General features: G+C 37.3%; 2 protein-coding genes and 1 non-coding gene across 17 annotated transcripts in view; 2 read left to right on the top strand and 1 right to left on the bottom strand.

Moving 5' to 3' along the window:
- The window catches only part of SENP7 (SUMO specific peptidase 7), a 199,126-nt gene that overhangs the window by 57,670 nt on the left and 118,103 nt on the right, over positions 1–23,353 (top strand). For all 14 annotated transcript variants that reach the window (XM_063629970.1, XM_055259053.2, XM_063629969.1 and 11 more), the window contains one exon: positions 5,826–5,923. In XM_063629970.1, the coding sequence (XP_063486040.1) occupies positions 5,826–5,923 (98 nt within the window). The remainder of the gene's footprint in view (positions 1–5,825; positions 5,924–23,353) is intronic.
- On the bottom strand, positions 4,835–4,941 carry LOC129471792 (U6 spliceosomal RNA). Its single transcript, XR_008653740.2, has one exon. It is a non-coding gene; the product is annotated as a U6 spliceosomal RNA (small nuclear RNA).
- LOC129470975 (transcription factor BTF3-like) lies at positions 6,651–8,055 on the top strand. 2 transcript variants are annotated; one of them, XM_055259060.2, is made up of 2 exons: positions 6,651–7,547; positions 7,605–8,055. In XM_055259060.2, the coding sequence occupies exons 1-2, from the start codon at positions 7,166–7,168 to the stop codon at positions 7,649–7,651; spliced, it is 429 nt and encodes a 142-aa protein (XP_055115035.1). In that variant the 5' UTR covers positions 6,651–7,165; the 3' UTR covers positions 7,652–8,055. The 2 variants fall into 2 exon arrangements, with proteins under 2 accessions (XP_055115035.1, XP_055115034.1); XM_055259059.2 differs by having other exon boundaries at positions 6,725–8,042.

Raw genomic sequence — 23,353 nt, 5'->3', positions numbered from 1 at the left:
GCATTGGTTTTAGTTATACTTTCATCTAATTGTTTTTCAGAGTTCTTAATTTCTTTGCCATTGGTTTGAATTTCCTCCTTTAGCTCGGAGTAGTTTGATCGTCTGAAGCCTTCTTCTCTCAGCTCGTCAAAGTCATTCTCCATCCAGCTTTGTTCCATTGCTGGTGAGGAACTGCGTTCCTTTGGAGGTGGAGAAGCGCTCTGCTTTTTAGAGTTTCCAGTTTTTCTGCTCTGTTTTCTCCCCATCTTTGTAGTTTTTTCTACTTTTGGTCTCTGATGATGGTGAAGTACGGATGGGTTTTTGGTGTGGGTGTCCTTTCTGTTTGTTAGTTTTCCTTCTAACAGACAGGACCCTCAGCTGCAGGTCTGTTGGATTTTGCTAGAGGTCCACTCCAGACCCTGTTTGGCTGGGTGTCAGCAGCGGTGGCTGCAGAACAGCGGATTTTCGTGAACCGCATATTCAGCTGTCCGATCGTTCCTTTGGAAGTTTTGTCTCAGAGGAGTACCGGGCCAAGTGAGGTGTCAGTCTGTCCCTACTGGAGGGTGCCTCCCAGTTAGGCTGCTGGGGGGTCAGGGACCCACTTTAGGAGGCAGTCTGCCCGTTCTCAGATCTCCAGCTGCTTGCTGGGAGAACCACTACTCTCTTCAGAGCTGTCAGACAGGGACATTTAAGTCTGCAGGGGTTACTGCTGGCTTTTTGTTTGTCTGTGCCCTGCCCCCAGAGGTGGAGCCTACAGAGGCAGGCAGGCCTCCTTGAGCTGTGGTGGGCTCCACCCAGTTCGAGCTTCCTGGCTGCTTTGTTTACCTAAGCAAGCCTGGGCAATGGCGGGCGCCCCTCCCCCAGCCTCACTGGGGCCTTGCAGTTTGATCTCAGACTGCTGTGCTAGCAATCAGCGAGACTCCGTGGGCATAGGTCCCTCCGAGCCAGGTGCGGGACACAATCTCCTGGTGTGCCGTTTCCCAAGCCCTTTGGAAAAGCGCACTATCAGGGTGGGAGTGACCCAATTTTCCAGGTGCCGTCTGTCACCCCTTTCTTTGACTAGGAAAGCGAACTCCGTGACCCCTTGTGCTTCCTGGGTGAGGCAGTGCCTCACCCTGCTTCAGCTCGTGCATGGTGCGCTGCACCGACTTTCCTGCACCCACTGTTTGGCACTCCCTAGTGAGATAAACCTGGTACCTCAGATGGAAATGTAGAAATCACCCATCTTCTGCGTCGCTCATGCTGGGAGCTGTAGACTGGAACTGTTCCTATTCGGCCATCTTTAGAGGATTATTCTTATTCTATTTTATTTCAAGTAGAATTCTTGCTGATTTTTTAAATCCGAGTTTTTATTTTATATATTTATTTATTTTTTTATTTATGGTACAGGTTTTTGCAGTGTCACCGAGGCCTGAGTGCAGTGGTACGATTATAGCTCACTGCAGCCTCAAACTCCTAGGCTCAAGTGATCCTCCTGCCTCAGCCTCCTGAGTAGCTGGGACTACAGACACGTGCTACCACCTTTATTGTAGATATAGGGTCTCACTGTGTTTATCAGACTGGTCTCAAACTTCTCACCTCAAGTGGTCTTCCTGCCTCAGCCCCCCAAAGTGTTGGGATTACAGGCATAAGCCACTGTACCTGGCTCAAGTCTGAGTTTTAGTCTTTGTTATTGATGTGTAGGAATTCTTTATATAATAAGGATATGAGTCTGTTGTCAGTATGGTTATTGCAAATACTTGCAATCTGTGGCTCTTTTATTTCTTAATTGTATGTCTTTTGATGAGCAGAAATATTTGATTTTGATGAATGTAGTTTATCAGTCTTTTCCTTTATTCTTAGTGGTTTCCTTCCTTTTTTTTTCTAGGCAGAGTCTCACTCTTTTGCTGAGATTGGAGTGCAATGGTGTGATCTCAGCTCACTGCAACCTCTGCCTCCTAGGTTCCAGCGATTCTCATGCCTCAGCCTCCCCAGTAGCTGGTACTACAGGCCTGCACCACCACGCCCAGCTAATTTTTGTATTTTTAGTAGAGGTGGGGTTTTATCGTGTTGCCCAGGCTGGTCTTGAACTCCTGGCCTCTAGCGATCCATCCACCTTGGCCTCCCAAAGTGCTGGGATTACAGATGTGAGCCACTGCACCTGGTCTCTTTATTCTTAGTGTTTCTTTTCTTTCTTTTTCTTTTCTTTTCTTTTTTTTTTTTTTGAGACAGTTTCACTCTTGTTGCCCAGGCTGGAGTGTAATGGTGCGATCTTGGCTCACCCCAACCTCCACCTCCTGGGTTCAAGTCATTCTTCTGCCTCAGCTTCCCGAGTAGCTGGGATTATAGGCATGTGCCACCACGCCTGCCTAATTTTGTATTTTAGTAGAGACGGGGTTTCTCCATGTTGGTCAGGCTGGTCTCGAACTCATGACCTGAGGTTATCTACCAGCCTCAGCCTCCCAAAGTGCTGGGATTACAGGCTTGAGCCACTGTATTCTTAGTGGTTTCTTAATGCTGTATTTCTTACTGGAGATTTAGTCATATGCTTTTTTGCTATTGTTGTGACAAAATACATATAACACAAAATTTACCATATTAGCCATTTTATAGCATTCAATTTAGTGGCATTTAGTTCACTCACAGTGTTGTGCAACCACTTTCTCTGTCTAGTTTCAGAAGTTTTTCATCACCCCAAATGGAAACTCTTTAACCATTAAGCATTCACTTCTTATTTTATCTCTCTATTCACCCCACTTCCCAGCCCCTGGAAATTACTACTTTGTGTTCTGTTGCCTGGATTTTCCTGTTCTAGATATTTCACAAAAACAGAATCACTCAATATATGATCTTTTGTGTCTATGGCTTCTTTCACTTAGCACAAATGCTTTCAAATTTCATCCATGTTATAGTATGTGGTAGTACTTTAGTTCTTTTTATGGTCTAATAATATTCCATTGTATGGATATATCACGTTTGTTCATCTGTTCATCTGTTTGTATTGTTTTCACCTTTTTTGCTGTTATTGAATAATGCTTCTATGAACATACAAGTATCTGTTAGAAAACCTGTTTTCCATTCTTTTGTTTTATACTTAGGATGGGAATTGCTGTGTTAGGTGGTAATTTTATGTTTAAGTTATCGAGGAACTGCGATACTGTTTTTTTTTTCTTACAGTAGCTGTACCATTTACATTCCCACTAGCAATGTATGAAGTTTCCAGGTTCTTTATATACTTACCAACACTTATTTTTTTTCTCTCTTTCTTGCGCTTTTACTTCCTTTTCCTTCTCTCTTCCTTCATTCTTCATCCTAGTGTGTACAAAATGATATGTCACTGGGGTTTTGACTTGCATTTATTTGTGTTTCCATATAAATTTTAGGGGTATTTTTCCTTCTTCTGGGAAGAATGTTATTGATATTTTTATAGGGATTTTGGTGAATCTATAGATTTCTTCATTTCGTGTGGACGTTTTAACAACACTGATTCTTTTTTCATTTTTCTTTTTTTCTTCTTGAAGGAGATAAACAATATTTATTCAAACCATGTCCATGGAGTATCTTTCCGTTATTTTGACGTTCTCCAGTTTCTTTCATCAATGTTTTATGGTTTTCATTGTGGAGATCTTTCACTTCTTTGGTTTGGATTTGCATTTCCTAATGACCAATGACATTGAGTGTCTTCTAATGTGCTTTTTGTCATTTGTGTAGTTTTTTGGAGAAATATCTATTCACATTCTTTGCCCATTAAAAAAGTATTTTTGTCTTTATCTTACTGAATTGTAAGAGGTTTTTTTTTTTAATTTTGAATACTATACCTTTATTCTTTTAAGAGATGGGGTCTTGCTATGTTGCCCAGGCTGACCTGGAACTCTTGGCCTCAAGCAATCCTCCTGCCTTGGCCTTCCAGAGTGCTGGGATTACAGGTGTGAGCCATTGTGGTTGACCTGGATACTATACTTTTATCAGTTATATTATTTGCAAATATTTCCTCCCATTTGGTGGGTTGGTTGCCTTTTCACTATTCCAGTAGTGTACTTTGATGAATAAAAGTTTCAAATTTTGCTGATGTCCAATTTATAATTTTTCTCTTGTTACTTGTGGTTTTTTTGGTCATATCTGTGAAGTCATTGCCAAATACAAGTCATGAAAATGTACTGCTGTGTTTTTTTCTAAGAGCTTCATAATTTTAGCTCTTCTCTCCATTTGAATTTAGGTTTTCTCTCCATTTGAATTCATTTTTGAATATGGTGTGAGGCAAGGGTCAAAGTTCATACTTTTGCATGTGGTGGTTCAGTTGTTCAAGAACTATTTGTTGAAAGTTTATTTTTCTCCCATGAATGGTTTTGGCATCCTTGTTGAAAATCAATTATTGGTCCTAGATATATGGGTTTATTTCTAGACTTTCAATTCTGTCCCATAAATCTGTATGTTTACCCTTTGCCAACATTGTTTTGATTACTATAGCTTCATAGTAAATTTTGAAACTGAAATGTGAGTCCTCTAATTTTGCCCTCCTTCTTCAAGATTGTTTTGGTTCTTCTGAGCCTCTCGTAATTAATCGTCAGATCAGTTTGTCCATTTCTGCAAAACAGGCTGTTGGAATTTTGGAAGGGAGCGAATGGAATCTGGAGGTCATTTTGGGGAGTAATGCCCAACTGCTAACCAAAATAGTTGATATAGTTAATAAAGTCTTTCAGTCCTTGATTAGGGGATGTCTTTTCATTTATTTAGGGTTTCTTTAATTTCTTACAGCATGTTTTGATATTTTCAGCAGAAAAGTCTTACATTGCCTTGACTAAATTTATTATTGGGTGTTTTATTCTTTTTGATATGCTATTGTAAGTGGAATTTTTTTTTTTTTTTTTTTTTTTTCAAAAATATGGAACGCTTCACGAATTTGCGTGTCATCCTTGCGCAGGGGCCATGCTAATCTTCTCTGTATCGGTTCAATTTTAGTATATGTGCTGCCGAAGCGAGCACTGTAAGTGGAATTTTTTTCTTAATTTCTCTTTCAGATTTCTCATTGCCATTAAATAGAAATACAACTGATTTTGGCCTTTCGATCTTATATCCTGCAACTTTTCTGAATTAGTCGATCAACCTTAACATATTCTTTTTGGTGGATTCTTCCCTCTTTTGGTTACTGCGAATCATGGACTACAAATATGACTGTACAAATATCTCTTTTATGAAGACAGTCTTGTAAATTTATTACAAATGTCTGTTCTGTGATGTGGAAGTAAAACCAAAACTTAATACAGATGTAATCATTGTATATCTTTGTGAGGTAGCTACTGTTATTATATCCCTTTTCAGATAAAGAAACTAAGACATAGAGAATATAAATGACTTATTTGCCTAGGCTAACACTGTGTATTAAATAAATTAATTTGAACCTTTTATTCTAGTCATATTTAATCTAAACTCTATCAATAAGGTGTCTGGCTCTTTCCTAAAATTTTCCATGTGGCAGTTCCTAGGTAACTAATTTTAATATCTTTCAATTTTTATAGGTACAGTTACTTTAGAATCATAGGCCCTATTTAACCTTCTGTGTAATAATTTTTGTCACTTCCTTTAAGTACATTCCAGATTTTAATAGCTATTTAAGCTTTGGAATCTCAAAGTGTTGATTTTTTTATTAAATTACCTTGGTATTTTAAAATGTCTTCCTAGTATTTTTTGGTGGACTTACATTTATGCATTAGCAAAAGAGCCAGATATTCCATAGATTGCACTTATTATTTTTCTTTGTGAACTATGTAGTTGATCGTTTATAACAAATTTCCAAATAAAAACGAACAGTTTAAATACCTCTTGTCATATTGATGTGTTTATTATTAAAATTTCATTTTTTTTCCTAGTGGGAAAGAAGCCTAAGGAATAAAGTCATCTCTCTAGACCATAAAAATAAAAAACATATCCGAGGATGTCCTGCTACTTCCAAGTCATCACCAGAAAGGTAAGTAAGATATGTGTGTGTGTGTGTGTGTGTGTGTGACATAGTATGGGCTTATCCTATAAAGTTGACCATAAATGATTCATTTAATCTTGTTGGATCTCAATTATGATCACATGTTTAAAATAGAAGGTTTGAATTCAGTGGACTCTAAGATTCTTTCAGCCTCTAACTTTCTGTGATTTTAAGTATCTTAACTCCCTTGTTTTTGTGCATTTGGAAATCTTGATAAACTTTTGCTGATAATGCAAGAGTTATACATAGACTGATAATGATGATTGAGTCATTGTTTGCGATCAGCAGTGAGAAAGGGTGCTCTATTTCTTCTTCTTTTTTATTTTTTAAAGGCTAGTCAAATGAAGCAGTGGGAGTGGAGCAGAAACAGACATCTGCAACTTGTAATCAACTGGTTGTAAACACCTCTGTACTTGGGCCAGCCAAAAATGCTCCGTTTAGCAACTATGGTCCTGCTATAGTCATAGTGTTAACAAATTATTTGTATAGGGGAATTAAATATCTGGAGGATTCAAATTACAGTTGTTAGTAGAAATAATTTAGAACATTTCAGAATAGGACATAAATCAATGATTAGAAAGTTATTTTAAAAAGAGTATTGAATTTTCTTTTTAACATATTGAATGAAAAAATGACAATAGCAAATTATAATTATTGGAAAGTCACACAAATTTAGAAGACTCATTGGGGTCCTTGAATTTATCTCAAAGTACTTCTATAAACTACTTAGTCTAATTCTCCCTTTTCAAGTAAATTGTGTGTAGGAAATATAAACACATATTAGTGACTCCATAGCAGTTTATGAGCCTCTTGACATTATTACCATACCATGGATAAATTGTCAAGGTGAATAAGGCAGGTCTATTGATGCAGTGATGATGCTTTCATCCTTAGAACAAGCACACACTCAGTTTTCAGACTTGGTTTCTCAAAAAGATTTACATGAAAAATTGTACTTGGTTTGAGAGATGGAATTCTAGAAGTAAAGGAATGATAATTTTTAATTAATAAAAACCAAGCCACATTTTCAGAAAGGTTTGCACATACAAAGTTGTTTTATCTTATGGGAGACATACCCTGAAGACTTTGCATGCTTCACAACATATATCATTCCCCTTTAGCTGCCATCTTGCATCTCCGCATGTGTGCGCCTAATCTCAGCTGGTCCACCCGAGACCCTCTGAGCACCAACCCTAGTTCTCTGCATGGCCCTTTATCTGCTCTGATAGGATGAAAGAAACAATCATGAACCAGGAAAAACTTGCCAAACTGCAGGCACAAGTGCTTATTGGTGGAAAAGGAACTGCTCGTAGAAGGAAGGTGGTTCATAGAACAGCCACAGCAGATGATAAAAAACTTCAGTTCTCCTTAAAGAAGTTACGGGTAAACAATATCTTTGGTATTGAAGAGGTGCATATGTTTACAAACCAAGGAACGGTGATCCACTTTAACAACCCTAAAGTTCAGGCATCTCTGGCAGCAAACACTTTCACCATTACAGGCCATGTCGAGACAAAGCAGCTGACAGAAATGCTACCCGGCATCTTAAACCAGCTTGGTGCAGACAGTCTGACTAGTTTAAGCAGACTGGCTCAAGCTTTGCCCAAACAATCTGTGGATGGAAAAGCACCACTTGCTACTGGGGAGGATGATGATGATGAAGTTCCTGATCTTGTGGAGAATTTTGATGAGGCTTCCAAGAATGAGGCAAACTGAATTGAGTCAACTTCTGAAGATAAAACTTGAAGAAGTTACTGGGAGCTGCTATTTTATATTATGACTACTTTTAAAGAAATTTTTGTTTATGGATCTGATAAAATCCAGATCTCTAATATTTTTAAGCCCAAGCCCTTTGGACACTGCATCTCTTTTCAGTTTTTGCTTATACACAATTCATTCTTTGCAGCTAATTAAGCCGAAGAAGCCTGAGAATAAACTTTGAAACAAAGGTTAATAAAGTTCTTTGCCTAGTCAAAACAAAACAAAACAAAAAACTTGTATCATTCAGGCCGGGCACGGTGGCTCACACCTGTAGTCCCAGCACTTTTGGAGACCGAGGCAGGTGGATCACTTGAGTGCAGGAGTTCAAGTACAGCTTGGGCAACATGGCGAAACACCATCTCTACAAAAAACTAATAAAAGTAAAATTTAAAAAATACTTACATTATTTAAATCTCACTTTTCCATACGAATGCTTGTAAAGTGGTGAGCACAGGTTCTTTGGGATATCAATCAATAATTTTGCAACATATTATTACTTTAATTTTGCCTTTTAGTTTTCTGGCATTATCTCTAATTTTTTTTTTCAGTTTATTTTTTGCTAAATTATCAGCCTAGCATAAAAAGATAATTGTTTGGCCTTCCTTATAGAATTTACGACATCTGACTTCTGTTCCAGAGTTAGTGATTTTCAGGCATGGTCACGGCATTAACGTTATAACATCTATTTAATATACACTTAATGATATTGTTAGAGGATAAAAAGGTTTTAAAATTCAATAGCAGTAGAAATAGAATTAAAAATACAATAATGACCCAAATCACCATATTTTTAATAAACAAAAAGAACAATGTGGTTGACATGATCCTAACAAAGGAAAATGATATATTTTTTAAACTGATAAAAGTGATGTAGCCAACAGGCAATAGTGTAATTAATTAGTTTTATAGTTTACTCAGCCAATTTTTGAATAATATAATGTGATTTTTGACAGATTTTTAAAATCTAGAGGGCTTTGTATCATTTCAAAATTTTGTACCGAAGACACATATATGTCTTATATAACTAATTATCTATATTAATGCATAATTAGTTTAAATTCACAATGTTAAAATGTTCATAAAAGATTCCCGGGGGATGTGTATGAATATTAAAAAGTGGAATTTAAAAAGTATCTCTGATGTATGGTAGAAAGGACCTGAGTCATTTCCAAATCCTGGTTGTCTTAAGCTAGGAGCAGGCATCTTGTCTATACTTTAGTTTTTCTCTACTGAAAGTTCTGGAGCTTTTGATTCTTAACCTTTTTCTGAATGTTCTACTTCTAAAAGGTAGGTAAAATGGGATGGTTAGGATATCTAGACTATCTGGAAACTAAGGTGGGACAGAACATGATGAGTTGTTTAGATGAAACTGGATTATGACAGTTAAGTTAGTAGGCAGAATTAGAAGTGACTTGGTTCAAAACAACAGGAATGGGAAATTATGATGTATTTGCTTCACAGCACAAGAATTTTGTAAAATTCTCTTGGGCAGATTATTTTTAGAAGAGAACCAGTTTGGTTTTTCTCTTTTAATGGGATTCTTTATTCCTTGCTTGATCTCATTTTCATTATCAGTGAGCTTACATAATTTGTACCTACAGATTTGGTTGTCTTGTAGTGTAATTTTTTTTAAATCAAGTTATGCTGTTCTTCCTACTCCACTAATTATTTGGCATATCAGTCATAAGAGTACATGAGCAATATCAGGTTGGAACTGAAAACCCTCTATTTATAATTATGGCAGCTAATATCTGTTGAGTACTTATTATATGTTAAGCATTAGGCTAAGCCTGAACTGTCCTATTTAGTTTTCATAAGTCTGTGAGATGTAAGTAGCATTGGCCTTATCTCATAGTTGAGGAAATTTAGGCCTTCTTACTATAATGGAGAGGAATGTTATTAATGCATCTCTAGGAAACCTAGTTCAGTATTAACAGGCTTAAATTTTTTTTTTTAATTATACTTTAAGTTTTAGGGTACATGTGCACAACGTGCAGGTTCGTTACATATGTATCCATGTGTCATGTTGCTGTGCTGCACCCATTAACTCGTCATTTAGCATTAGGTATATCTCCTAATGCTGTCCCTCCCTCCTCCTCCCACCCCACAACAGTCCCCGGAGTGTGATGTTCCCCTTCCTGTGTCCATGAGTTCTCATTGTTCAGTTCCCACCTATGAGTGAGAACATGCGGTGTTTGGTTTTTTTGTCCTTGCGATAGGTTACTGAGAATGATGGTTTCCAGTTTCATCCATGTCCCTACAAAGGACATGAACTCATCATTTTTTTATGGCTGCATAGTATTCCATGGTGTATATGTGCCACATTTTCTTAATCCAGTCTATTGTTGTTAGACATTTGGGTTGGTTCCAAGTCTTTGCTATTGTGAATAGTGCCGCAATAAACATACGTGTGCATGTGTCTTTATAGCAGCATGATTTATAGTCCTTTGGGTATATACCCATTAATGGGATGTCTGGGTCAAATGGTAAAGCTAGCAGAAGGCTAGAAATAACTAAAATCAGAGCAGAACTGAAGGAAATAGAGACACAAAAAACCCTTCAAAAAATTAATGAATCCAGGAGCTGGTTTTTTGAAAAGATCAACAAAATTGATAGACCGCTAGCAAGACTAATGAAGAAAAGAGAGAAGAATCAAATAGATGCAATAAAAAATGAAAAAGGGGATATCACCACCGATCCCACAGAAATACAATCTACCATCAGAGAATACTACAAACACCTCTATGCAAATAAACTAGAAAATCTAGAAGAAATGGATAAATTCCTCAACAAATACACCCTCCCAAGACTAAACCAGGAAGAAGTTGAATCTCTGAATAGACCAATAACAGGCTCTGAAATTGTGGCAATAATCAATAGCTTACCAACCAAAAAGAGTCCGGGACCTGATGGATTCACAGCTGAATTCTACCAGAGGTACAAGGAGGAACTGGTACCATTCCTTCTGAAACTATTCCAATCAATAGAAAAAGAGGGAATCCTCCCTAACACATTTTATGAGGCCAGCATCGTCCTGATACCAAAGCCTGGCAGAGACATAACCAAAAAAGAGAATTTCAGACCAATATCCTTGATGAACATTGATGCAAAAATCCTCAATAAAATACTGGCAAACCGAATCCAGCAGCACATCAAAAAGCTTATCCACCATGATCAAGTGGGCTTCATCCCTGGGATGCAAGGCTGGTTCAACATACGCAAATCAATAAATGTAATCCAGCATATAAACAGAACCAAAGACAAAAACCACATGATTATCTCAATAGATGCAGAAAAGGCCTTTGACAAAATTCAACAACCTTCATGCTAAAAACTCTCAATAAATTAGGTATTGATGGGATGTATCTCAAAATAATAAGAGCTATCTATGACAAACCCACAGCCAATATCATACTGAATGGGCAAAAACTGGAAGCATTCCCTTTGAAAACTGGCACAAGACAGGGATGCCCTCTCTCACCACTCCTATTCAACATTTTGTTTACTCTTATGTCTTGGTGGTTTTCTGTAGTGATAATGACTGATTCCTCTCTCTCATTTGTGTCTGCTCTTCCAGTTAGTTTTATACTTTTGTGTGTTTTCATGATGGTAGATACTGTCTTTTTGCTTCTAGATATATGACTCCCTTAAGCATTTTTCATAGCATCAGTCAACCAGTTATAAATTACTGTTTTTGTTTGTCTGAGAAAGACTTTATTTATTCTTCATTTCTGAAGGATAGCTTTGCTGAAAATATCATTCTTGGCTGGTAGCTCTTTATTTCAGTGCTTTGAAGATATCATCCCATTCTCTTCTGGCCTAGAAAGTTTTTGTTGAGAAATTTAGTCTGATGGAGATTCCCTTATATGTGACTTGATGCTCTTCTCTTGCTATTTTTAGATTTCTGTCTTTGGCTTTGATTTTTGACAGTTTGATCATAATGTCTGGGAGAAGTATAGTGTCTTGGATTGAATCCATTTGGTAAAATTTGAACTTACTGTATGTTGATGTGTATTATCTCTCATAAGAGTTGAGAAATTTTAGCTATTATTTTGTTAAATAGGTTTTCTATGTCTTTGCCCATCTCTTCTCCTCTGAAACAACTGAAATCTGAATATTTGGTCTTTTTATAATGTAACATGTGTCCTGTTGGCTTTATTAATTATTGTTTTTTGTCTGACTGGTTTATTTCAAAAGAAATGTCTTCAAGTTCAGAATTTTTTTCTTCTGCTTTGTCTATTGTTGAAGTTCTTAATTGTGTTTTTTATTTCATTAATTGAACTCTTCTATTCCAGGATTTTTGTTTGGTTCTTTTTAATGAGACCTATCTCTTTGTTGATTTCTCATTTATATCCTGAATTTCTTTTCTGATTTTTTTTGTATTGCTTTTCTGTGTTCTCTTGTAACTTTTTGAGTTTCCTTAGATTGGGATCCCCAACCCCTGGGGCCATGGACTGGTACTGGTCCGTGGCCTGTTAGGAACCAGGCCGCAGAGCCAGGGGGTGAGTGGCAGGTGAGTGAACATTATTGCCTGAGCTCTGCCTCCTGTCAGATTTGTGGGAGCATTAGATTGTCACAGGAGCATGAACCCTATTGTGAACTGTGCATGCAAGGGACCTAGGCTGCATGTTCCTTGTGAGAATCTCATGCCTGATGATCTGAGATGGAACAGTTTTGTCCTGAAACAATCCATACTCCCCTGCCATCCCCTGGTCTGTGGAAAAATTGTCTTCCCTGAAACTGGTGCCTGGTGCCAAGAAGTTGGGGATTGCTGCCTTAGTTAATTATTTTGAGTTTGTTTTCAGGCATTTCATACATGTATTTTTCTCTGTGTTACGTTACTGGAGAATTATTGTATTTTTTTGGAGGTGTCATGCTTTCTTGCTTTGTCATGTTTCTTATGTTCTTATGTTGATATCCATGCATCTGGTGTGACAGTTGTTTCTTTCAGTTTTACGGATTAACTTCATCTGGTAGAGACTTTTTCCTGTAGATGTATCTATGATGTTTGTTAGGGTTGTATTCTGAGTAGATGCAGTGGTATAATCTCCGTGTTATTTCTTTGCGTCGTAATCAGTGATATTGGTGTCTGCAAGGTCCTTATTGTCTTATACTGCAATTTATTTATTTATTTTTAAAATTTTCAGACTCGTCAGCAGGAAGTGAATCTGTGGTTTCTAACGGAGACTGTGGCAAGGCTTTACTGGGGACAGGTACACCAGGCTTGCTAGTCTTTGGACCCCTGGGTGGCATGTATGAGCATCAGTCATGGTAGGGATGAGCCATTTGTGCCAGTTCTTGGGATTCCTGGTGGTAACATGGGTTAGGGTGGTGGTTAGGGTCCAGGCAGGTCAGTTCTTGGGTCCCCGGTCAGCATGTTTGGTGCCGGCTGTGGCCGAGGTAGGTGGCAGGAAACAATGGGTGGGTTCTCAGGTCACTGGATGGTGTACTTGGGCATTGGCAATGGTGAGTAGGGTGGGCTAGTACTTAGGCCCCTTGATGGTGTGTGTGGGCTGTGGTAGTGGCAGTGGACAGGGCAGCCCTGTCTTTAGGCATAGTATTGTGCGGGCAGGTTCTGGTGGCAGCAGATTGGGTGGGCCTGTTCTTTCTTCCTGGGACAGTGCCTGTGGATACTGTTTGCAGGGGACAGGGTGTACCTGTCCTTGGGTCCCCAGGTGGTGTGCATGGGTGTTGGCTGTAGCCATAGTGGTGGGCGGTGGCAGCTGTTTTTCAAGTTATTGGTGCTGTTGGGCACTGGCGGCAATGAGTGGGCCTGGCCAATACTCATGCTTCTGGACAGCATGGGCATAGGCTTGTCCTCAGGCCCTTACTGTACAGGTAAGCACTGGTGGCAGCAAATGAAGTGTTACTATTTGGTTCTGGGATGACATGCTTGTGTGCTGTTTGGAGTAGGCAGGTCTCACTTGTCTTTAGGCACCTGGATGGCGGGTGTGGGTGCTGATGGTTGTGGTGAGCTGGGCAGGCCTCCATAGATGTACTTTATCATGTTGGAGAATTTCCTTCCTATTCTTAATTTGGTAGCGGCTTTCAAAATAATGTATGCATGTTTGAATTTCCTGCATTCTCCTACTGTAATTTATATTCTTTATTTTACTAATCAAATTTATTGGATAAATTCATATTCATATTTTAAAGTAACTTTTCATTCCTGGGATAAATCTCTTTGATCTGATTTATAATATTCTTAATATGTTATATTAAGTTTTCTTGGAGATGTTTTCTTGAGGATGTTTATGTTTCTTGATTCAGGTTTGTTGAGGATGTTTATGTTTGTATACAAGAGAGAGATTCATATATGGTTTTTTTTTTTGTACTGTCTTTTTCTGGTTTTGGTATCAGGCTAATACCATCATAGAATGAGTTGGAAAACTTTCTCTCCTTCATTGTTTTCTGGAAGAGTTTTTGGGGAAATTGATACTCGTTCTTTTTTAAATGTTCAGTTGAATTCATCAGTGAAGCCATCTGGTCACACGCTTATAGGACAATTCAAGTTTTCTATTTACTCACTTGTTGAAACCAACTTTATTTATTTATGATTTACATAGAAGAACATATATCTATTTTAAATATAAATTTCTATGCTTTTGGACAAGTGTACTAAATGATTTTTAAGACTCTAAAGTTTTTTTATTATAGTAAAATACACTTGACATAAATTTTACCATCTTAATCATTTTTAATTGTACAGTTTAATGTTGTTAAATAAATTCATAATGTGCAGCCATCACCATCATCAATCTCCACAATATTTTCCATCTTGTAAAACTGAAACCCATTAAAAAAATAAATTCCCATTTCTCCCTCCACCCCATTCCCCTTACCACCACCAGTTTACTGTTTGTTTTGATGATTTTAACTTTTTAAAGTACCTCATATAGTATTTGTCTTCTTGTGACTGGCTAATTTCACTTAGCTTAATGTCCTCAAGGTTCATTCATGTTGTAGAATATGCCAGATTTTCTTCCTTTTGAAAGGTGAATAATTTTCCATTGTATTTATATGCCACATTTTGTTTCTGTATTTATTCATCTGTGGGCACTTGGTTTACTTTAATATTTTAGCTATCATTAACATGGGTGTACAAATATCTCAGCTCCCTGTTTTTAATTCTTTTGGGTGTATATCCAGAAGTGGAATTGCTTGATCTTATAGTAATTATATTTTTAATTTCTTGAACAACTGCTGTATTATTTTCTGCAATGGCCGTACCTCATTTTATGTTCCTGCTAGCAGTGCGTAAGTTTCCAGTTTCTTCACATCCACATCAACACTTGTTACTTTCTGTTTTTTTTTTAAATTTGTAGTAGCCATCCTAATGGTATGAGGTGGCATTTCATTGTAGTCTTAATTGCATTTTCCTATTTATAAATGATACTAAGCATCTTTTTATGTATTTATTAGAGATTCATATATCTTCTTTGGAGAAATGGCTACATGAGCCCTATGCTTATTTTTAAATTGTTTTTTTTGGTTTTTTATTGTTGAGTTTTAGGATATTTTTTCTTTTTTTGAGACTGGGTCTTGCTGTGTTGCCCAGGCTGGAGTGCAGTGGCATGATCACATAGCTCACTGTAGCCTCAACCTCCTGGGCTCAAGCCCTCCCACCTCAGCCTCCCAAGTAGCTAGGACTACAGGCACATGCCACCATGCCTAGCTATTTTATTTTTTATTCTTTTTAAAAAATTTAAAATCATTAAAAATTTTTTTTGTGGGTACATATTAGGTGTATATATTTATGGTCTACATGAGATGTTTTGATATATAGGCATGCAATGTGAAATAGGCACGTCATGGAGAATGGGGTATCCATCCCCTCAAGCATTTATCCTTTGAGTTACAAACAATCCAATTACATTCATTAAGGTATTTAAAAATATATGATTAAGTAATATTGACTATATTACTGTATTGTACTATCAATAGTAGGTTTTATTCATTTGTTCTATTTTTATTATAGCCATTAACTGTCCCCACCTGCCTCCCAGCCCACTAGTTCTCTTCCCAGCCTCTGGTAACCATCCTTCTACTCTCTAGGTCCATGAATTCAATTGTTTTGATTTTTAGATCCCACAAATAAGTGAGAACATGTGATGTTTGTCTTTCCATGCCTGGCTTGTTTTACTTAACGTAATGATCTCTAATCCCATCTATGTTGTTGCACATGATTGAATCTCATTTTCTTTTATGGCTGAATATACTCCATTGTATATAATGTACTACATTTTGTTTATTTATTCATCTATTAATGGGCACTTAGATCACTTCCAAATCTACTGATTTCCTGTTTCTGGTGTAAACCAGCAGTGGAATGGCTGGATCATATGGTAGTTCAATTTTCAGTTTTTTAAGGAACCTCCAACCTGTTTTCCATAGTGGTTATATTAATTTACATTCCTGCCTAAAGTGTGTAGGTGTTCCCTTTTCTCCACATCCTCGCCAGCATTTGTTATTGCCTGTTTTTTGGCTATAAGCCATTTTAACTGGGGTGAGATGATATCTCATTGTAGTTTTGATTTGCATTTCTCTGATGATCAGTGATGTTGAACACATTTTCATATGCCTGTTTGCCAATTGTATGTCTTTTTTTTTGGAAAAATACCTATTCAAATCTTTTGCCTATTTTTTGATCACATTATTAGATTTTTTCCTGTAGGGTTGTTTGGACTCCTTATATATTCTGGTTATTGATCCCTTGTCAGATGGGTAGTTTGCAAATATTTTCTCACATTCTGTGGGCTGTCTCTTCACTTTGTTGATTGTATCCTTTCATGTACAGAAGCTTTTTAACTTGATGTGATCTTATTTGTCCACTTTTGCTTTGGTTGTCTGTGCTTGTGGGGTGTTGTTGAAGAAATATTAGCCCAGACCAATGTCCTGGAGATTTTCCCGTGTTTTCTTGTAGTATTTTCATAGTTTGAGGTTTTAGATTTCAGTCTGTAATCCATTTTAATTTGATTTGTGTATATGACGAGAGATAGGGGTCTAGTTTATTGTTTCGCCTATCAATATTCAGTTTTCCCAGGATCGCTTAATGAAGAGGTGTCTTTCCTTCAGTGTATGTTCTTGGCACCTGTATGAAAAATGAGTTCACTGTAGGTGTATGGGTTTGTTTCTGGGTTCTCTATTTTGTTCCACTGGTCTATGTGTTTGTTTTTATGCCATTTCCATGCTGTTTTGGTTAGTATAGCTCTGTAGTATAATATGAAGTCAGGTAATGTGATTCTTCCAGTTTTGTTCTTTTTGCTCAGGATAGCTTTGCCTATTCTGGCTCTTTTGTGGTTCCATATAAATTTTAGGATTATTTTTTCTATTTCTGTGAAGAATGTCACTGGTGTTTTGATGGGGATCGCATTGAATCTGTAGATTGCTTTGAGTGGTATGGAGATTTTAACAAATTGATTCTTTCAATCCATGAATATGGAGTAATTTTCCATTTTTTGGTGTTCTCATCATATTTCTTAATAATTGTTTTATAGTTTTTATTGTAGATATCTTTCCTTCTTTGGTTAATTCCTAGGTAATTTTATGTGTGGCTATTATTGTAAACGAGATTACTTTTTAATTTTTTTCATGTTTTTCACTGTTGGCATATAGAAATGCTGCTGATTTTTTTATGTTGATACTGTATCCTGCAACTTTACTGAATTTGTTTATCAGTTCTAATAGTTTTTTCGTGGAGTCTGTAGGTTTTTCCAAACGTTGGATCATGTCATCAGCAAACGAGTAATATGACTTCTTCCTTTCCAATTTGGATGTCCTTTATATTTTTCTGTTATCTGATTGCTCTAGCTAGGACTTCCAATACTATGTTAAATAACAGTGGTGACAGTAGACATCCTTGTTGTGTTCTAGATCTTAAGGGAAAGTTTTCAGTGTTTCCCTATTTAGTATGATACTAGCTGTGGGTCTGTCATATATGGCTTTTATTATGTGAGGCATGTTCTTTTTATTCCCAGTTTTTTAAATTATGAAGAACTGTTGAATTTTATCAAATGGTTTTTCAGCATCAACAGAAATGACCATATGATTTTTATCCTTTATTCTGTTGATATGATGAATCATGTTGATTGATTTTTGTATGTTGAACCATCTTTGCATCATAGGGATAAATCCCACGTGGTTATGGTGAATGAGCTTTCTAATGTATTGTTGAATTTGGTTTGCTAGTATTTTGTTGAGGATTTTTACATGAATGTTCATCAGAGATACTGGCCTGTGGTTTTCTTTTTTTTGATGTTTCTTTGTTTGGTTTTGGTGTTAGGGTAATACTGGACTTGCAGAATGAGTTTGGAAGTATTCCCTCCTCCTCTCTTTTTCGGAATAGTTTGAGTAGGATTGGCATTTGTTCTTACTTGAATGTTTGGTAGAATTTAGCAGTGAACCCACTGGGTCCCGGGGTTTCCTTTACTGGGAGACTTTTAATTACAGTTTTGATCTCATTGCTTGCTATTGGTCTGTTCAGATTTCGGATTTCTTCCTGGTTCAATCTTGTTAGATTGTATGTATCCAGGAATTTGTCCATTTCTTCTAGATTTTCCAATTTATTGGCATATAATTGCTCATTGTAGCCACTAATGATCCTCTGAATTCCTGTAGTATCAGTTGTAATGCCTCCTTTTTAATTTCTGATTTTATTTGTTTGTATTTTCTCTTTTTGTTTTTCCTTAGATTGGCTAAAGGTTGGTAAATTTTCTTTTAACTTTTGGAAAAACCAACTTTTTGTTTCATTAATCTTTTGTATTTTTAAAATTTCAATTTCATTTGTTTTTTCTCTCTTTATTCTCTTCTAATTTTGGGTTTGGTTTGCTCTTGCTATTTTAGTTTTTTAAGATGCGCATCATTAGATAGTTTACTTGAAGTTTTTTCTCTTTTTTGATGTATGCACTTAAAGCTGTAAACTTTCCTCTGAATATTACTTTTTCTGTATCCTGTAGGTTTTGCTATATTGTGTTTCCAATATCATTTGTTTCAAGAAATTTTTCAGTTTTCTTTCTTAATGTCTTCATTGGCCCATTGGCCATTCAGGAACATATTGTTTTATTTCCATATATTTGTATAGTATCTAAAATACCTCTTGTTATTGATTTCTAATTTTCCTTTGTAGTCAGAGAAGATGCTTGATATTATTTCAGTTTTTTGGAAAGTTTTTAAGACTCGCTTATTGACCTAACATATGGTCTGTTCTTAAGAATGATCTATGTGCTGAGGAAAAGAATGTGTATTCTGCAGCTCTTGGATGAAATAGCCTGTAAATATGTATTAGATCCATTTGGTCTATAGTGTGGATTAAGTCTGATGTTTCTTTGTTGATTTTCTGTCTGGAAGATCTGTTCAGTGCTGAAAGTGGGGTCCTGAAGTCTCCAGGTATTATTTTATTGGGGTCTATCTCTCACTTTAGCTCTAATATTATTTCCTTGGTATATCTGGGTGCTCCAGGGTTGGGTGCCTATGTATTTTAAATTGTTATATCCTCTTACTGAATTGACCTCTTTATCATTATATAGTGACCCATTTGTCTCTTCTTATCATTTCAGTCTTGAGATCTGTTTTGTCTCATAGAAGTATAATGACTCCTGTTCTTTTTTGGTTTTCGTTGGCATGGAGTACATTTTTCTATCCCTTTATTTTTAGTTTATGTGTGTCTTTACAGGTGAAGTGTGTTTCTTGTAGGCAACAGATCAATGGGTTTTTCATCCATTCAGTCAGTCGATGTTTTTAAGTTGGAGAGTTTAGTCCATTTATATTCAATGTTATTATTGATAAGTAAGAACTCATTTCCTGCCATTTTGTTAATTGTTTTCTGATTGTTTTGTGGTATTCTCTTTCTTGTTTTTTTTTTTTTCCTTCCTGTCTTCCTCTAGTGAAGGTGATTTTCTCTGATAATATGATTTGGTTTAATGCTTTTTATTTTTTGTGTATCCATTGTATGTTTTTTGGTTTGAGGTTACCATGAGGCTTGCAGATACTATCTTATTACCCTTTATGTTAACCTGATAACAATACTATTTGCATAAACAACAAGCAAATGAAAATTAATAAAAACTCTAAGCCTTAACTTTGTCTCCCTGCTTTTTAACTTTTTTGTTGCTTCTATTTATATCTTTATTGTATTGACTCTCTTGAAAAGTTCTTATAGTTATTACTTTTGGTTGGTTTATCATGTAGTCTTTCTACGTAGGATAAGAGTAGTTTACACACCACAGTTACAGTGTTATGATATTCTTCGTTTTTCTATGTACTTACTACCAGTGAGTTTTGTAGCTTCCAGTGATTATTTTCCTTGGTGATGTTGATGCTAGTAGATGTTCTTCATTGTCTGGGCATTGAAGAGTTAGGTTTTTATTGTAGTCTTCTCTATCTATGCTTATTTGTAGCCATCCTTTTTGGGAAGGCTTTTCAGATATTTGAAAGGAGCTGGGTGTTATGCTCTAAGCTTTAGGGTGCGCCCCAGCTCAGTAATGCTGTGATTCTTACAGACTCATAGAGGTACTGTCTTGATAGTCTGTACAAGAACTGGGAGAATTCTCTGGATTACCAGGCAGAGACTCTTGTTCTTTTCCCTTACTTTCTCTCAAACATACAGTCTCTATTCCAAGCCACCTAAAGATGGGGGTGAAGTGACTTAAGCACCCCTGTGGCCATCAGCATTGTGACTGTGCTGGGTCAGACCTGAAGCCAGCACAGCCTGGGTCTCTCCCAAGGCCTGCTGTCACTACTCCCTGGCTACTGCCTATGTTTGCTTAAGGGTCCAGGGCTCTATGATCAGCAAGTGGCAAAGCCAGCCAGGCCCGTGTCCTTCCCTTCAGGATGGCAAGATCTCCCAAGCCCTTGGTGAGTCCAGAAGTGCTGTCTGGGAGTCAGGGACTAGAGTCAAAAACCTTAGAAGTCTACCTGGTGTTCTATTGTATTGTGGCTGAGCTGGCACTCAAAGGACAAGATGCAATCCTCTCTACTCTTCCCTCCCTTTCCCAAAAGCAGAAGAGCCTCACCCCATAGCCATTGCTACTCCAGGCCACAAGGAGTACAGCCAGACTACCTACGATTTCCCTTAAGGCCCGAAGTCTCTTAAGTTGGCTTGTTGTGAATGGTGCCTGGCCTGGGACTCAACCTTTAGGGCAGCGAGCTCCCCTCTGCTCCAGGTCAGGTCCAAAAGTGCTATCATAGGGTCACGTCCTGGAATTAGGGACCCCAAGAGCCTCTTTGGTGCTCTACCCTGCTGTGGCCATGCTGGTACCTAAGGTGTAAGACAAAATCCCCTTTTAATTTCAAAGAATAAGATAACTCCTTTTCTTTCAAAAACTGCTTTCCTTAGTATTTGGCCACTTGTCAAGTAACAAATGCATGTACTGGAAAGGTAGAGTCTAAGGCAGATTTCAGGGATGATGATTTATTTATTTATTTTTTTGAGATGGAGTCTCGCTCTGTCCACCAGGCTGGAGTGCAGTGGTGCAATCTCGGCACACTGCAACCTCTGCCTCCTGGGTTCAAGCAATTCTCTTTGCTTGGCCTCCCGAGTAGCTAGGACTACAGACCCATGCCACCACACCTAGCTAATTTTTCTATTTTTAGTAGAGACAGGGTTTCACCATGTTGGCCAGGATGGTCTCGATCTCTTGACCTCAAATGATGGAGAAAGATCTACTAGGCAAATGGAAAGCAAAAAAAAAAAGAGGCAGGGGTTGCAATCCTAGTCTCTGATAAAACAGACTTTAAACCAACCAAGATCAGAAAAACCAAAGAAAGGCATTACATAATGGTAAAGGGATCAATGCAACAAGAAGAGCTAACTATCCTAAATATATATGCACCCACTACAGGAGCACCCAGATTCATAAAGCAAGTTCTTAGAGACCTACAAAGAGACTTAGACTCCCAAACAATAATAGTGTGAGACTTTAAAACCCTACTGTTAATATTAGACAGATCAATGAGACAGAAGGTTAACAAGGATATCCAGGACTTGAACTCAGCTCTGAACCAAGCAGACCTAATAGACATCTACAGAACTCTCCACCCCAAATCAACAGAATGTACATTCTTCTGAGCACCACATTGCACCTATTCCAAAATTGACCACATAATTGGAAGTAAAACACTCCTCAGCAAATGTAAAAGAACAGAAATCACAACAAATTATCTCTCAGACCACAGTTAAATCAAATTAGAACTCAGGATTAAGAAACCCACTCGAACCGCACAACTACAAGGAAACTGAACAACCTGCTCCTGAATGACTGCTGGGTAAATAGCGAAATGAAGGCAGAAATAAAGATGTTCTTTGAAACCAATGAGAACAAAGACACAACATACCAGAATCTCTGGGACACATTTAAAGCGGTGTGTAGAGGGAAATTTATAGCACTAAATGCCCACAAGAGAAAGCAGGAAAGATCTAAAATCGAAACCCTAACATCACAATTAAAAGAACTAGAGAAGGAAGGGCAAACAAATTCAAAAGCTAGAAGAAGGCAAGAAATAGATCAGAGCAGAACTGAAGGAGATAGAGACACAAAATCCCTTCAAAAAATCAGTGAATCCAGGAGCTGGTTTTTTGAAAAGATCAACAAAATAGATAAACCAATAGCCAGACTAATAAGAAAAGAGCGGAGAATCAAATAGACGCAATAAAAAATCATAAAGGGGATATCACCACTGATCCCACAGAAATACAAACTACCATCAGAGAATAAACACCTCTATGCAAATAAGCTAGAAAATCTAGAAGAAATGGATAAATTCCTGGACAAATATACCCTCCTAAGACTAAACCAGGAAGAAATTGAATCTCTGAATAGACCAATAACCGGCTCTGAAATTGAGGCAATAACTAATAGCCTGCCAACCAAAAAAAGTCTAGGACCAGATGGATTAACAGCTAAATTCTATCAGAAATACAAAGAGGAGCTGGTACCATTCCTTCTGAAACTATTCCAATCAATAGAAAAAGAGGAAAATCTCCCTAACTCATTTTACGAGGCCAGCATCATCCTGATACCAAAACCTGGCAGAGACACAACAAAAAAAGAAAATTTTAGGCCAATATCTCTGATGAACATCGGTATGAAAATCCTCAATAAAATATGGGCAAACCGAATCCAGCAGCACTTCAAAAAGCTTATCCACCATGATCAAGTCTGCTTCATCCCTGGAATGCAAGGCTGGTTCAACATACACAAATCAATAAACGTAATCCATCACATAAACAGAACCAATGGCAAAAACCACATGATTATCTCAATAGATGGCAGCAAAGGCCTTTCACAAAAGTCAGCCCTTCATGCTAAAAGCTCTCAATAAACTAGGTGTCGATGGAACGTATCTCAATAATAAGAGCTATTTATAACAAACCCACAGCCAATATCATACTGAATGGGCAAAAACTGGAAGCATTCCATTTGAAAACTGGCACAAGACAAGGATGCCCTCTCTTACTACTCCTATTCAATATAGTATTGGAAGTTCTGGCCAGGGCAATCAGGCAAGAGAAAGAAATAAAGGGTATTCAGATAGGAAGGGAGGAAGTCAAATTGTCTCTGTTTACAGATGACATGATTATATATTTAGGAAACCCCATCATCTCAGCCCAAAATCTCCTTAAGCTGATAAGCAACTTCAGCAAAGTCTCAGGTTACAAAA

Source organism: Symphalangus syndactylus, chromosome 21, assembly GCF_028878055.3.
Source record: "Symphalangus syndactylus isolate Jambi chromosome 21, NHGRI_mSymSyn1-v2.1_pri, whole genome shotgun sequence".
Lineage (NCBI taxonomy): Eukaryota > Metazoa > Chordata > Mammalia > Primates > Hylobatidae > Symphalangus > Symphalangus syndactylus.
This window is presented reverse-complemented; position numbering and strand designations above follow the sequence as displayed.

Bases quoted from the DNA above. Each gene is read 5' to 3' on its own strand.
- LOC129470975 (XM_055259059.2), top strand. From the start codon at position 7,166: ATGAAAGAAACAATCATGAACCAGGAAAAACTTGCCAAACTGCAGGCA.